The sequence below is a fragment of the Otolemur garnettii genome, unplaced genomic scaffold (genome assembly GCF_000181295.1).
Source record: "Otolemur garnettii isolate 467f Iridium unplaced genomic scaffold, OtoGar3 scaffold00038, whole genome shotgun sequence".
Classification (NCBI taxonomy): Eukaryota; Metazoa; Chordata; class Mammalia; order Primates; family Galagidae; genus Otolemur; species Otolemur garnettii.
The window spans coordinates 6870880-6885623 of NW_003852433.1; the positions used below are offsets into that span (position 1 = coordinate 6870880).

General features: G+C 39.8%; 1 protein-coding gene across 1 annotated transcript in view; it reads left to right on the forward strand.

The window, feature by feature from the left end:
• The first annotated feature begins 13355 nt into the window (after positions 1-13355).
• MYO1H (myosin IH) overlaps positions 13356-14744 on the forward strand; it is a 50824-nt gene continuing 49435 nt past the window's right edge. Inside the window, exon 1 of the mRNA XM_012805233.2 lies at positions 13356-13481. Coding sequence (XP_012660687.1) covers positions 13356-13481 — 126 coding nt within the window. The remainder of the gene's footprint in view (positions 13482-14744) is intronic.

Sequence of the window (14744 nt, forward strand, 5' to 3'; positions counted from 1 at the left end):
CTATAGTCCCAGCTACTTGGGAGGCTGAGGCAAGAGAATTGCTTGAACCCCAGAGTTTGAGGTTACTGTGAGCGGTGACACCACAGCACTCTATCCAGGGCCCCTGCACTGTACCCAGGGTGACATACTGAGACTCCGTCTCCAAAAAAAAAAAAAGAATTCTGAAGAAAAAAAGAATATGAATTTTGGAGTTGGACTTTTAAGTCTGAGTCTTGGCTGACACGTACTTCCACTGTGGCAAGTTATTTAACCTCTCTGTGTCTCGGTTTCCCTAACTATAAAATGGGAGCTAAGTACTTAGTACCTCATAGGGTTGTTGAAAAGTTTCAGATGAATTCATATATAAAAAGCACTTGGAGCAGTAGTTGGTGTTCTGTAAGTTCTACATAACTGTGTGTGGTATGACTACACCACTATGCAATAACAACAATGTTATTCTATTATTAGTGGAAGTTGGGGTTGTTCTTTTTTATTTTATTTATTTATTTTTCATTGTTACAAATGACATTGCTTTGTACCTTCTCGTGCTTATCCGCCACTGTGCATTAACAAGAGGAATGAAGTTGCTTGGTCATAGAGTAAGTGTCCTCACCTTTACTAGATAATGTTAAATTGTTTTCCAAAGTAGTTGTGCCAGTTCACACTCCCATCCCTAGAGTGAATCACTGTTGCTCCACATCCTTGCCAGCCTGCCTTGTTAGGCTCTTTAACTTTTGCCAATTTGGTAAGTATGAAATTGCGTTCCACTGGGGTATTAACTTCCATATTTCATATTTGTGTTGGCCATTAGATGTTTTATATGAAATACCTATTTGTCATTTGCTCATTTTTTGATTGAGCTGTTGGATTTTTATTTTTCATTCCTCTTCTTTGAGCATATTAGAAATAGTTTCTTTTCACTATTTATAGCATTTCTTTTCACTTTCTTTTCACAGAAAATAGCATTTCTTTTCACTTCTTCTCATCTCTTTCAGCAAACACAAATTATTGATTTTAATGTAATCAAGACTGCAGATCATTCTCTCTATGCTTGATACTTTTATTCTGTGAATCATGAAGAAATACTTGATGTTCTCAAGACCATGAAGATAGCATTTATATTCGCTTCTAAAACTTTATAGTTTTGCTTTTCACATTTAGGTTTTTTTATAACAAACTTATTGAGATGTAATTTACATATTATACAATTTAAAATATATAGCTCATGGTTTATAGTTTTTCACAGAGTTGTGCAACCATTGCCACGATCAATTTTAGAACATGGCTCGGCGCCTATAGCTCAACCGGCTAAGGCGCCAGCCACGTACACCTAAGGTGGCAGGTTCAAATCCCCAGCCTGGACCCGCCAAACAACAATGACGGCTGCAACCGAAAAATAGCCAGGCGTTGTGGCGGGTGCCTGTGGTCCCAGCTACTTGGGAGGCAGAGGCAGGAGACTCACTTGAGCCCAGGAGTTGGAGGTTGCTGTGAGCTGTAATGCCACGGCACTCTGCCCAGGGGGACAGCTTGAGGCTCTGTCTCAAAAAAAAAAAAAAAATTTTTTTTTGGAACATATTTGACACATTGAAAAAAAAAACTTATACCTTTTAGCAGCCACCTCAAACCTTCTAGCACTTGGCAACCACTAATCTACTTTCTGTCCCTATATATTTCATATAAATTCATATAAATTAAATCATACAGTTTGTTGGTTTTATAAATGGCTTCTTTAAATTAGCATAAAGTTTTCAAGGTTCATTCATGTGGTAGAATGTATCAGTACTTCATTCTTTTTATTGCCACATTTGGGTCTTTAATCCACTGGAAATTACTTTTCTATATGGTGTGAGGTAGGCATTCAGCTTTCTGGCTATACCTGTCAATGACCCAGGATGACATTTTGAAGAGATTTCCCTTTACTCATAACCCTTTGTCATAATGAAGTGCTCATTTATTTGTAGGGCTGACCCTGTCCTCTCTATTTTGTTACACTGGTATCTTCATATCCTCCAAAAAATACCATACTGTGTGGATTAATGTAGCTTTACAATATAGCTTGGTAACTAGCAGAGCAAATCATCACACAAGAAATTGTTCTACATAAAGAGTATCTTGGCTAGTCTTCATTCTTTGCAATTACACAAACATTTCAGAAATAGCCTGTCAAGTTTTACTTAAACCTGTTAGAATTTTGATTGTGACAGTATTGACTTTAAAGATCAATTTAGAGAAAATAACAGCTTTATAATACTGAATCTTTCAATCCATGGATATGGTATAGCCTTTGTTTAGGCATTATTTAGTTTCTTTCAATAATGTTTTTTATTTTCTTAAAGATAATTTACTGAAGTAAAATTCACATGACATAAATTTAACCTTTTTAAAGTGGACAAATTCAATGGCACTTTGTGCACTCACAATGTTGGACAGCCACCGCCTTTCTACTTCCAAACATTTCCATCACTCCAAAGCAAAACACTTAACCATTAAGCAACTCTCCCTCCTTCCCCCTCCCATCATCTCTTGGCTACCACCAATCTACATTCTGCGTCTATGGATTTATGTATTGTGCATATCAATAATGTCTTATGTATCTTTTGTGAGATTTATTCCTAAGGAATCTTTAAAATTAACTTCATCATGAAACATTTTAAATATATCTTACAAAACATATAAGCTTTTGATATATCATGAAACAAACTTTGTATAAAAACAGAGAGAATAGGAATAGTATAATGAATCCTCTTGTAACTTTGTAACTGTCACCAGCTTCAATAATTATCAGCTCCTGGCCCAAGATGTCTTATCTCCATCCCCACTTTCTCCCCATAACCAGATTATTTTGATACAGTTACAGACATGAGGTCATTTTCTCTGTACATATTTCACTATTTATCTCTAAATGATGAAGAATCTTAAAGCACAGCCATGATATCATTATCACACAAATTAAGAATAATTCTTTGATAGAATTCAATATTTAGTTACTGTTCAGATTTTCAATATCGCATCAAAAATTTTAAAATAGGCTGTTTGCTTGAATCAGGATCCATATAAGAGTCGTACATTGTGATTATTGATAACTCTTCTTCATTTATTTTTTAAAATAACAGCTTTATTGAGAGATAATTCATGTACCATACAATTCACCTATTTAAAATGTACGGTGGTTTTTAGTGTGTTCACAGAGTTGTTTAATGATCACCATATCATGAACATAATTCCATTTTCCATTTCTACTGGGTATTTACCTGAGAGTAGAACTGCTGGGTTATATGGTAACTTTGCTTAACCTTTGGAGGAAATGTCAGATTGTTTTGCAAAGTGACTGCACCATTTTCGGTTCCCACCAGCAATGGGTGAGAGTTCCAGTTTTCCTACGTCCTTGCCAGCACTTGTCATCATCTGACACTCTCACTGACATCTCTTCTTAGTGGGTATGAAGTGGTATCTATCTCACTGTGGTCTTGATTTGCATTTTCCTCTTTCATCTCTTTTAAAATATAAGATCTTTTGAAGTTTTCTCCAACAAATGTTGAAGAAACGGAATCATTTTCCCGTCTGAATTTAGGTGATTGCATACTGCAGCATTATTGAAAGTGTTTTTCATTCTCTACTGTCTTTTGTACTCCAAGTTAGATCTAGATCTGTGCTCCCCAAACTCTAGGCTCTAGTCATCTATGACTATGTAAATTTAAATTAATTAAAATAAAATAAAATTTTCAGTTCCTTAGTCTCACTCATTACATGTCAAGTGCTCAGAGGCCATGTGTAGTTAGTGGCTGCTATACTGGACAGCAAAGATAAAGAACATTTCCAGCCGTGCGGTGTGGCAGGCAGCTGCAGCTCCAGCTACCCGGGAGACTGAGGCAAGAGAATTGCCTAAGCCCAGGAGTTGGAGGTTTGCTGTGAGCTGTGACACCATGGCACTCTACTGAGGGTGATAAAGTGAGACTCTGTCTCTAAAAAAAAGAACATTTTCATCATGTCAGAAGGTTATATTGGACAGCATTGACTTAAGGGAGTGATAAGATTCAGCTTTGTATGAGTTAAATCCTTTGAAATTGCTATTTGCTTTATGGCTCAGGATAATGTCAATTTTCATAAAGTTTCCATGTACTTTTGAACCAAAATGTATATTGTCCAGTTGTTGCATGCAATGTATGTGTTAGTTAATTGTGCTGTTTAGATTTTCTGAGTCCTACTGAGCTTTTTGCCATTGTTTTCTGTTGGTTTCTGTCAAAGAAAGGCTAGTTAAGATCCTTTGCTATGGGACTATTTGAATAAACTGCAGTACAGTAAGCACAAACAGTGGTGTACTTTGCAACTCTAAAAACTCATGAGGAGTGTCTCTGTAAAGAACTCCAAAGTGATTTCCAGAATTGATTTCCCAGTGAGAAGACAAGGTGAAAAAATAGTACGTAGAGTTTTCCAACATTTGCCTAAGAAAATGGGAACAAATGAATGTATGTATTTGCTTATATATTTTTATTTTTCTCTTGCTTGCCCTTTCAAGTATTCTGTTATAGTATATTTGCTTATATTTTAAAAAGAAACAATTTTAGGGTGGTGCCTGTGGCTCAAAGGAGTAGGGCGCCAGCCCCATAAGCCAGAGGTGGTGGGTTCAAACCCAGCCCCAGACAAAAAAACTGCAAAAAAGATTAAAAGAAACAATTTTAACATTTAAAAAATGGTTATTTAGAGGAAGAAGAAGGGAAAGGGGAAAAGGGACAGGAACAGGAGCTAGTTCTTTGGAGCCATTAAATAATTATGAAACTAAATCAAGTTTAAAAGTTAATTCCCCCCAAAAGAGTTGAACTTTAAAAAAACCTACATGTGTATGTATTCGCTGATACAGACACATAGAGAGCAGCTGTTTCAAGGAAATCTAAAAACCCAGCACCGTATCTATACAATTGCAATGAGGTACGCTGAGGATCAAGAGTTAAAAAAATTTCAAACCACGTTCAGTAATCATGTCGGTGACAGTGTTGGTATTGTTATTTTGAGACTATTGTGTGCATATGGTGAATAAAGTCGATGGAAAATTGCTTATGTCATTGAACTGGAATTTTTTGGATGGGAGAAATAAACATAAGAAAAGTTAAATACAAACCCCTTAGGTCTGTATTAAATTGCTAGAATCACAATAAACTCATGATACATTTTATTGAAAAAATACTTTGCGTGTGCTTTCTATTGACCAGCCCAGTAACATTGAGCACCCCTAGTGTCTGATTGTGGTATCTATTATCTTTCCACTGAAAGAAACCAGTTTCTCATTGGAGAAACCACGGATTCAAGGTCTGGGTTGAAAATATCTAACATAGGTCTGAAACAACTTGACATCCTGATAAGCAAGGAACCTGCTAAAAACTATTAAGCCCACATCAAAAGGACATAAAAGCCTGGTTAATAGGTTCCCATTGGCCAAAAATGTGATAAACTGGGTATCAGTAGGGATAATTATCATGAAATGAAACACATCAAATACATTTAAACTCATGGATTTATAATGACATTAAAAACTCATTGCTAGGCCAAGCATGTTGGCTCATGCCTATAATCCTAGCACTTTGGGAGGCTGTTGTGGGTGGATTGCCTGAGCTCACAGTTTCCAGGCCAGCCTGAGCCAGAGCGAGACCTCATCTCTAAAAATAGCCGGGCATTGTGGAAGGCCCCTGAAGTCCCAGCTACTTGCAAGGCTGAAGCATGAGAATCACTTGAGCCCAAGAGTTTGAGGTTGCTGTGACCTATGACACCACAGCACTCTACCACGGGCAACAAAGTGAAACTCTGTCTCCAAAAAACAAACAAACAAACAAAAAATCTCATTGCTATGTTTGGAAGATGATATGGAACCAACTCATGTTTCTGAAAACTAGCAAATCAAGTATTTATTGTGACTTTCCTTTACAAACACAAACACAGAGCAACCAAATAGTTAACAAGAAAGTTTCTCTTTATGGAGAGGTCCTCATTAATAAGGGAGGAAGAAGTGACAGAACTCGAATGTCACTATTTTGCAAACTCCTAAAAATTTAAATTTAGGCCAGGCATGGTGGCTTATGCCCATAATCTCAGGACTTTTTGAGCCCGAGGTAGGAGGATTGCCTGAGGCCAGCAGTTCAAGACCAGCCCAGGCATCATTGTGGTATCTATTAGCAAGACCCTATCTCTACAAAAAACATCCTTTTTTTAAAATCCAGAAGTGGTGGTATGCACTTGTATACCCAGCTACTCAGGAGGATGAAGCAGAAGAATTGCTTAAGCCCAGGAGTTCGAGGTTGCAGTGGGCTATAATCATGTCACTACACTCCAGCCTGGGCAAGAGAGCAAGACCCTGTCTTTTTAAAAAAGAGGAAAAAGATATGCTGGATTAGGCAGTGTGCATCAGAGAGCACTGACATCCTGATAATGCAGTCAACCTTTATGTCTCTCTTGCTAAAATTAAACAACACTGCCTAGGAAATCTTTTTGTGAAAACAAATCAGTCTTGGACTGATTGGGCAAATGATCAGTTTGCAGGCAATGCAGGAGAAAGAGGGACATATTTAAAAGGATGCAATCAGCTGGCTGTGGTGGCTCATGCCTACAATCTTAGTACTCTGGGAGGCTGAGGTAGGTGGATTGCCTGAGCTCACGGGTTCCAGACCAGCCTGAGCCAGAGTGAGACCCCATCTCTAAAAATAGCCAGGGTTTGTGGTGGGTGCCTGTAGTCCCAGCTATTCAGGAGGCTGAGGCAAGAGGATCACTTAAGCCCAAGAGTTTGAGGTTGCTGTGAGTATGACACCACAGCACTCTACGTAGGGGGACAAAGTGAGACTCTGTCTCCAAAAAAAAGATGCAATCAACAAAGTCCACTATGTTGGAAATTCTATAGGACAAATTGTCCACTTTTCTCCACAAAGAAGTGACAAGAAAGGAAGGGAGGAGCAACCTACAGAGCAAAAGAGACCAGAGAGACATGGTGGCAAAATGCAATGTGTGGCCTTGCTTGGATCCTGATTTGAGTAAACCAACTGTAAAAGATATCATATCAGATTATTAGAGGAATCTGAACATTGATATGATAATTAACGTTAAAGAATTAGTGTGACATTCTTTATGTATGATTATGGTGTTGTGATTATATAGATATATATGTATAATTGTTAAAGAGTTCTTATCTTTGAAAGATACATACTGAAGGATTTATAAATGAAGTATTAGGATGTTTGGGATTTACTTCAAAATAATCTAATGTGGGCTCAGCGCCTATAGCTCAACCGGCTAAGGCGCCAGCCACATACACCTAAGGTGGCGGGTTCGAATCCCCAGCCCGGACCTGACAAACAACAATGACGGCTGCAACCAAAAAATAGCCGGGCGTTGTGGCGGGCACCTATGGTCCCAGCTACTTGGGAGGCAAAGGCAGGAGACTTGCTTGAGCCCAGGAGTTGGAGGTTGCTGTGAGCTGTAATGCCACGGCACTCTGCCCAGGGGGACAGCTTGAGGCTCTGTCTCCAAAAAAAAAATAAATAAATAAATAATAATCTAATGTGGGTGTGTAGTAGAACTAAGCTGATATGGGAGGAGCCATAAGTTCATATTTCTAGAAACTAGGAAATGGGTACATTGGGTTTGTTGTACTTTTGTTAGTTTTGTATATGAAATTTTTTTGTCATAAAATATTGAACTGTGTATGTGTGTAGGAAGATATATTTAAAGAGAAATACCCAGTAAAAAATAGTCCTGGGGGTACACAGAGAACTGTCATAAATGTAAAGGAAGTACTCAAATGACAATGCTTAAGGAGCAAAGATTCAGGATTCAGTGGTTCACAAACTCACCTCTGCCCCAGGGATTCCCAGACGCCCCCTCCCACATTTCCATGGGGCAATTCAGTGAGACTCTCACCCCCTACTTTACCTAGAAAGGCTCTGATTTCCTTAATTTTCTATTTTGATGTTCCTTATAAACATTTCCCTTCAACAGAGAATTCTGAAGATCCAAATAAAATTCAAAAACTACAGCTCCAGGGCTTCTCATCCTTCCTTGTCTCCCCTTAAAACAAACAAACAACCCTTTTATTCTTCTAGAGAAGTACGGTGATAGTCAAAATAGTTGGTTGGATTTAACATGCAAGAACTGTAGCTCAAATTCAAACTCCTCTCCTCCTAATGAAAAAGTTCTATTGTTTGTCTGTATTAGTTAGGATAAGCAGCTTTCAGCTATAATAACAAACATCCCCTGAAATCCAGTTTACCATAACAAGAGTGTATTACTTGTTTATACAAAGTCTACTGTGGGTCTGGACGACTCTTCAGGAAATCTCTTTTCTGTGTGATATTTCAGGTATCCAGGCTGTTTTGATTTTTGTGATTCATGCATTCAACAAGAAAAAAATCTCAGTTATTCATGTATTCAATAAGAAAAAATCTTGAAGGAGGCCTAACAACCCACTGGAAGGATCTTGAACAAATGTCACCTCTACTTAACAAACAGTGTTACAGAAGTAGTGCAGTAACTCAAGCTAATTGCAAGAGGGCTTCAAAATGTGGGGAAGCCCATGGAATAACTGGCAGGCATTTCTGTCTCTCCCATAGCATCTCACTGTCTGCACACACCACGCCCTCCCTGTCGTCCCTTACCCCTGGCCAAATACTGGGTCAAACATTAGATTAGGTAGATGATGACTGTCTCAGATCATCACTGAGTGTATGGTACTTCCAAAACAATGGTCCTGGTGGGAACATTTCCTTGAATCCCTTGCCTTTAGATAAGTGCCACGTCTAAGTCACGCAAGACTAAGAGTGGTTTGCTTTAGTTTTTAGTGTCTGCTGCAGAGATTTCAAACCAGTGTCTCACAAAGCTAAATATGTGTCACAGGACCTCATATAGAATTCCAAATTTCTGACTTGTCTTAAATAATTGAAAGATCTAGCAACAAAAGTCCTATATTCATGCCTGGTAACAACCGGCTGGAGCCAGGCAGTAACTACATGCCTTAGATGGCCATTCATTCCCTGTTCTTTCCCAGTTCCCATCACGGCACCCTGAGGCAGTCACTGTCCCTCCTGGGACCTGATAGGTGGCGGAGTCTGTGATCTCTGCTCCGTTTATTACTCCAAAGAGGAGGTTCTTTCTTAGGTGTAACTTAATTTGATGTAATTTAATTTTCCTGGGTATAATTGCATCTCTCCTTAGTTTCCTCCCTCTTATTCAATCATCTCTGAATTTAATATTCTCTTCTTGAAAAGGCTCTTGATCATCCTTTTGGTCGAGGATGAACCACTCCAATTTCTTGATCACCCTTATTTAATGTCCTGCTATTTGTCCCTTTGATCAGCCACATCAATCTCATTGGGAAGCTCTAGTTTTCCCATTTCCTTTAAAAGATACCTGGAAATTAACTAGATAAGAGGAATCGAGGTATGAGAACTGATTCATACCTCGAGGCAAACAAAACTTCAGTCTGAAGCAGATGGAGTGGGTTTTGACCTTTGCAAGTTAAAAATCATTGCCATGCTTCTTAATCTATGGCTTTTTTTCAAATCTGTGCTACAAGTCACTTAAACTCCTGGGGCTGACTGCAGATTCATTCTCATAAACTTACCACTTTCGTATCCTGAGGACCGGACTAAGAGAGAGGCTTGGTTAATGTCCACATCCTCTCCCTGCAGTAAATACTTCCAGATGCAGCTTCAGGTGTTGTCTCAGACCCCAGCCCACCCTCTGATCTAATAAGAACTCATGGACTACTAATCAGATTTTTTCTATACTACGTTTCCATTTCTATTAACACTAACCATATTATAAATGCTAACAATGACTGAAGCAAGTACACGTAAACTTACATTGTGCCTGGCACAGTTCCAGGCGTCTCGCTTGCTTCTTCTCGGACCAACAACCCTATGAGGTAGGTACTATTACTGCCGCATTTTACAGAGCTGACACAGAGATGTGGAACCTGGAGAAATTAAGAGACTCTCCCAAGAGTGTCCCTCCAGGAAGTGACAGAGAGATACACTCTGTCGCTCCAAAGTCCTTATGCTAATCACTATACTCTATTGCTTCTGTTATTTAAAACATAAAAAGCAGGCCAAGGCCAGTGCCTCACGCCTGTAACCCTAGCACTCTGAGAGGCCAAGGAGGGTGGATTGCCTGAGCTCAGAAGTTCAAGATCAGCCTGAGCAAGAGCAAGACCCCGTCTCTAAAAATAGCTAGGTGTTGTGGCCACAGTCTTAGCTACTTGGTAGGCTAAGGCAAGAGAATCACTTGAGCCCAAGAGTTTGAGGTTGCTGTGAGCAATGACGCCACAGCGCCTACCGAGGGCAACAAAGTAAGACTCTGTCTCAAAAAAATAAAATGGAATAAAAGAAATGTGTTGTTTTCAACCTTAGATTGCTGATGATTATGGGTCTTTTAGTCTCATTTGGCTAGTATAGGGAGACATCTGGTGGCCGTTCTGTTTTTTAAAACTTTTTATTATGGAAAAATTTCAAATTCATACAAAGTAAGCAGAATAAGTATAATCTAATAAACCCCACTCTGAAAAGAAATTGCTGAATGGGTAAAAATACGCAGTTTGATAGAAGAAAGAAGACCTAGGGTTTGGTAGACCAGTTGGATGACTTTATGTAATTTATGATAACCTATTGTATATTTCAAAATAGCTAGAGGAATCTGGGTCTAGCATAAAGAAAAGATAAATATTTAAGGTGATGAATATCTCAAGTACACTGATTTTTATCTTTCCAAATTATTTAAATGTATTCCATTGTCAGATGTACCCCCAAATGACGTACATCTACTATACACCAATAATAAATAAATAAATAAATCCTCCACGCCCGCCCTCTGGCTCAGCAACTAACATTTTGCTATTTGGTTTCCCTTTATGACTCCAGCTACTCTCTTCCCCTTCCCCATTCAATTATTTTTTTTATGATTCTTTTTCTAAAAAGTAAAACTCACATATGTCTAAACGCACACAATTCTAACGGCTTGCCTTGACAAATAGATACACCCGTGAAACTCACAGCCCTATCGACGTCCAGAATGTTTCCATCACTCCAAAGATGTCCTTCTCCTGACAACTCCCCAACCAGGCAACAATTGTTCTGATTTTCCACTGTGGATTAGTTGTGCTTGTCCTTGAATGCCACATAAATGGAATCATACAGGATGTACTCTTTTGTGTCTGGGTCCTTTCACGCAGCATAACGTCTGTGAGAGTCATCCACGCTCTTGTGTGCACCCATTATTTCTCTTTTGTGGCTGTGCTCCTTCTATTGTGCAGATGTACCCCAGCCGTTCTGCAGCTGATGGGTATTTGGATTGTTTCCAGTTTGGGGCCATTCTGAGTAGAAGTTGAGCATGAGCTGAATTTCATGTTCAAGTCTTTTTGTGGACATATGTTTACATTTCTCTTGTGTAAATACTGAGGAGTGGAAGGCTGGATCAAAGGATAAAGGCAGGGTTAACTTCATCAGAAACTGCCAGGCCTTTCCTCAAAGTGATCAGACCCCTTGACATTCCTCCTAGAAATGTAAGAGAATTCCCCCCGCTCCACAGCCTCACCAGTGTTTGTTTTGTCAGTCTTGTTAATTTTAGCTATTCTGGTGGTGTCTGTTTGTGGTTTTCATTTGCATTTCTCTGACGACTAAGGATGTGGCGTGATTTCTATGTGCTTCTTGACCATTTGTCTGTCTTCCTTTGTGAAGTGTACCTTCAAGTCTCTGACCCCATTATTATTGGGTTTTTTTTTTTTCATTACTGGACTATAGATATCTTTTATTCCCAGAAGGATTTTTTGTAGCTATAGGTTTGGGAAGTATTTTCTGCCAGTGGCTTGTCTATTCATTTTCTTAACCGTGTCTTCTAATGAGAAGTTTTATATTTGATGGAGTCCAACTTCTTATTGTTTTCCTCTTTGCCATTATTTCTTTCTGCGTCCTAACACATCCTTGCCTCCTTCCGGTTACAATGAGCTTCTCCTTGCTTTCTTCTAGTAGCTTTACAGATTTGACATTTACATTTAGGTCTAAGATCCACCTCAAGCTTAAAATAGACATATATCTGCATCTGTAGCATATGGTAGGGATTGAAGTGCTTTTTTCCTAATGTATATCTAGTTGATCCTGAACCATTAGTTGAAAAGATTTTTCATTTCTTCATTGAATTGTTGCAGTACCTTTACCCCATACTGATTGGCAAATTACTTAAGAAATCTAAGAGCTCGGCTGTGTGTTTCTTCTGCAAGGATATCTTGGCTATTCTAGGATCTTTGCATAGGCATGTGTGTTTGTTGTCAATTTATGGCCTCTCAGATCCAAATTCACCTAGCAGCACCTGCGCTGCAGGGAACTGGACCTCTTAGCGTACCTCCTTGAAGTGAGCACGATGTTAATTTTTGTCACTAGAGGGCGCCAGAATATTGCGACCGCAGGGGCTTCTCTTCCAGTTTCCCTTTGCTGTTCGGCTTTTTCTTGCTTTTCCGGCTATGCAGTCCGCTGCACAGTGCTTCACGGGTGGGACCTGACCTGTGTACCCAGCGCACAGTCGTTCGGGGACCTTACAGCTTGGTGACCACTTTGCAACACAAATACTCCAGACTGTACCTACTCTCTCACCCCCACTCCAGAAACACACTTGCCGTCTGAACTCAGCTTGTCTGAGCCCCAGAGGGCTGATTCCTATGGCTCTCCATGGCCTCCTGCCCAGCAGAGCCTGGCCTCGGTGATCATGAATAGCTCTGGCCCTGGTGAGATTCTCCGCCACCCGGTGAACAGCGACTACATTTTCTCCAGTGTGTTCTAAAGTCCAACCCAAGTTGTCCTTCCTGGAATACTGCTCTGTAACAAGAAATTCTCCTTCTGACCCAAACTCCTCACCACTCACCTGGGAATTATGTAAGAGTTTAGACAATTAACATTAATTGGGTACATAGTAGTCAGGAAAGTGAGCTCTGATCAGTGTGCCTAGATTCATATTCTGGCTCTGTCTTTTGGCAGATCTTGGGCATGGTTTACAACATCCTTGGGCCTCAGTGTCCTCATCTGTAGAATGGGTATGATAAGTACTTACTTCAGAGCGGAATTAAATAACATACGCCAAACATTTCAAACAGTACCTGACAACAGTAAATGCTCAGTTCAGGTTAGCTGCTGTCGCTATTGTCATATGTGCTTTTATTCTAGTCATCGTGTGCATCTGATCAGATTGTACATTCTAAATGCAGACAGCATCACTCAAGCCTGGCTCTCTACTGTCCCAGGATTTAGCATCTTGTAATTTCCATGCATTAATCGTGTAATAGATACACAGGGTACTAAGGAATGTTCTGTTTCCTGTAGAAAGAAGAAGTGAGGAGGAAGCACATTCGTCTGCACATGGAGGGCACGCTGACTGCCCGGGACAAGGTCGGAGTGCAGGATTTTGTGCTATTGGATGCCTATACCAGCGAATCTGCTTTTGTGGACAACCTTCGCAAGCGTTTCAGCGAGAACCTCATATACGTAACTTGACCCATTTCTCAGCTGTTTTCCTAGAGGGGTTGTTCCCTTCCGGCCTTCACAGCCTGGATGACTGTGCTAAGTATCTCTCTGTTCTGTTAGCCTTCCAAGGGATGTGTGCAGGGACCACTGTCAGATGCAATTTTGATCCTTTGTGCTAAGGTTTGCATGGCTGCCAGTGACGGAGACCCAACTTCAACTGGCCTGAACCACAAAAGGGAATCTGTTGGCCTTATAACTTTAGGGTTCAGGAACAGATACAGATTTCCAGATGATGCCTTGGGGGACTCTCTACTTCTTTCTTCTCTGCTTTCTTTTGCATTTTTTTCCTTCTCAGACTGCCTTTCTTTGCATGATAACGGAAAGGTTGCTCTTAGATGCAAGGGAACATTTTATCTGCTTAGCCTTGCGACTGAGAAGGGAGCATTCTTCTGGTAGGCAGTTCCAGTAAATGTCTCAGTGCTGATGTTACTTGGCTCTGATTGGCCCATCTCGAGTCATGTGCCTATCCCAGACCCAATCCCTCTGGCTAGGAATGAGGACTATCCTGATTGGCCAGATTGCCCCTGGAGGTGCAAGCTCCCTGGACTGAGAGCCGGGGACCAGGGCTCCTGGAAGGAATTTGTGGAAGTAGTGGGAGGAGATGCCAAGCAGAGCAAAGTAAGAGAGGTCCCCCACACCCCGTGAATCTTCAAGAGTCAAGAATGCAGCACTTTAACCAAACACTCCTCATATTGATCTTGTTGCATCTAATAACAGTAGCCATTTTTTACTAAATTGTCCATTTATCAGCACATCCTGATTTGATAGGCCAATTTTCAGGTATATCCTCTAGGGTAAACTTCTTAGTGTGTCTATGTGTGTCATGGAGTGTTGTTAAAATTATTCTTTTTTTTTTTTTTTGAGATTTTATTAGCTTTTGCTAAGAGTAAATTAGATGATCAGAAGCAGTTTAAAAGTATTTGTTATATAGCTATTTTGTTTGTAATGGAGGCTACGATTTCACTTATATGTTGAAACCAAGGTTACCAGAAGAAATAAGTAAAATGTTTCTTCAAGTATGTATTCTGCAGCCTAACTTTCAGAATTATCACCCTTACTGGTAGAAATATAAAAATATTAGACTGGTTTTCTGTGTAATCAAAGGAGAAATAGCATGGTTTGGAGAAGAACAGATAAGATGATGAGATCGAGAGTAAGCAAAATGTTTCCAGTTTGAACTGATAAATTTCAGAAATTATTTTCTACCTTAGAAGACCAAATTTC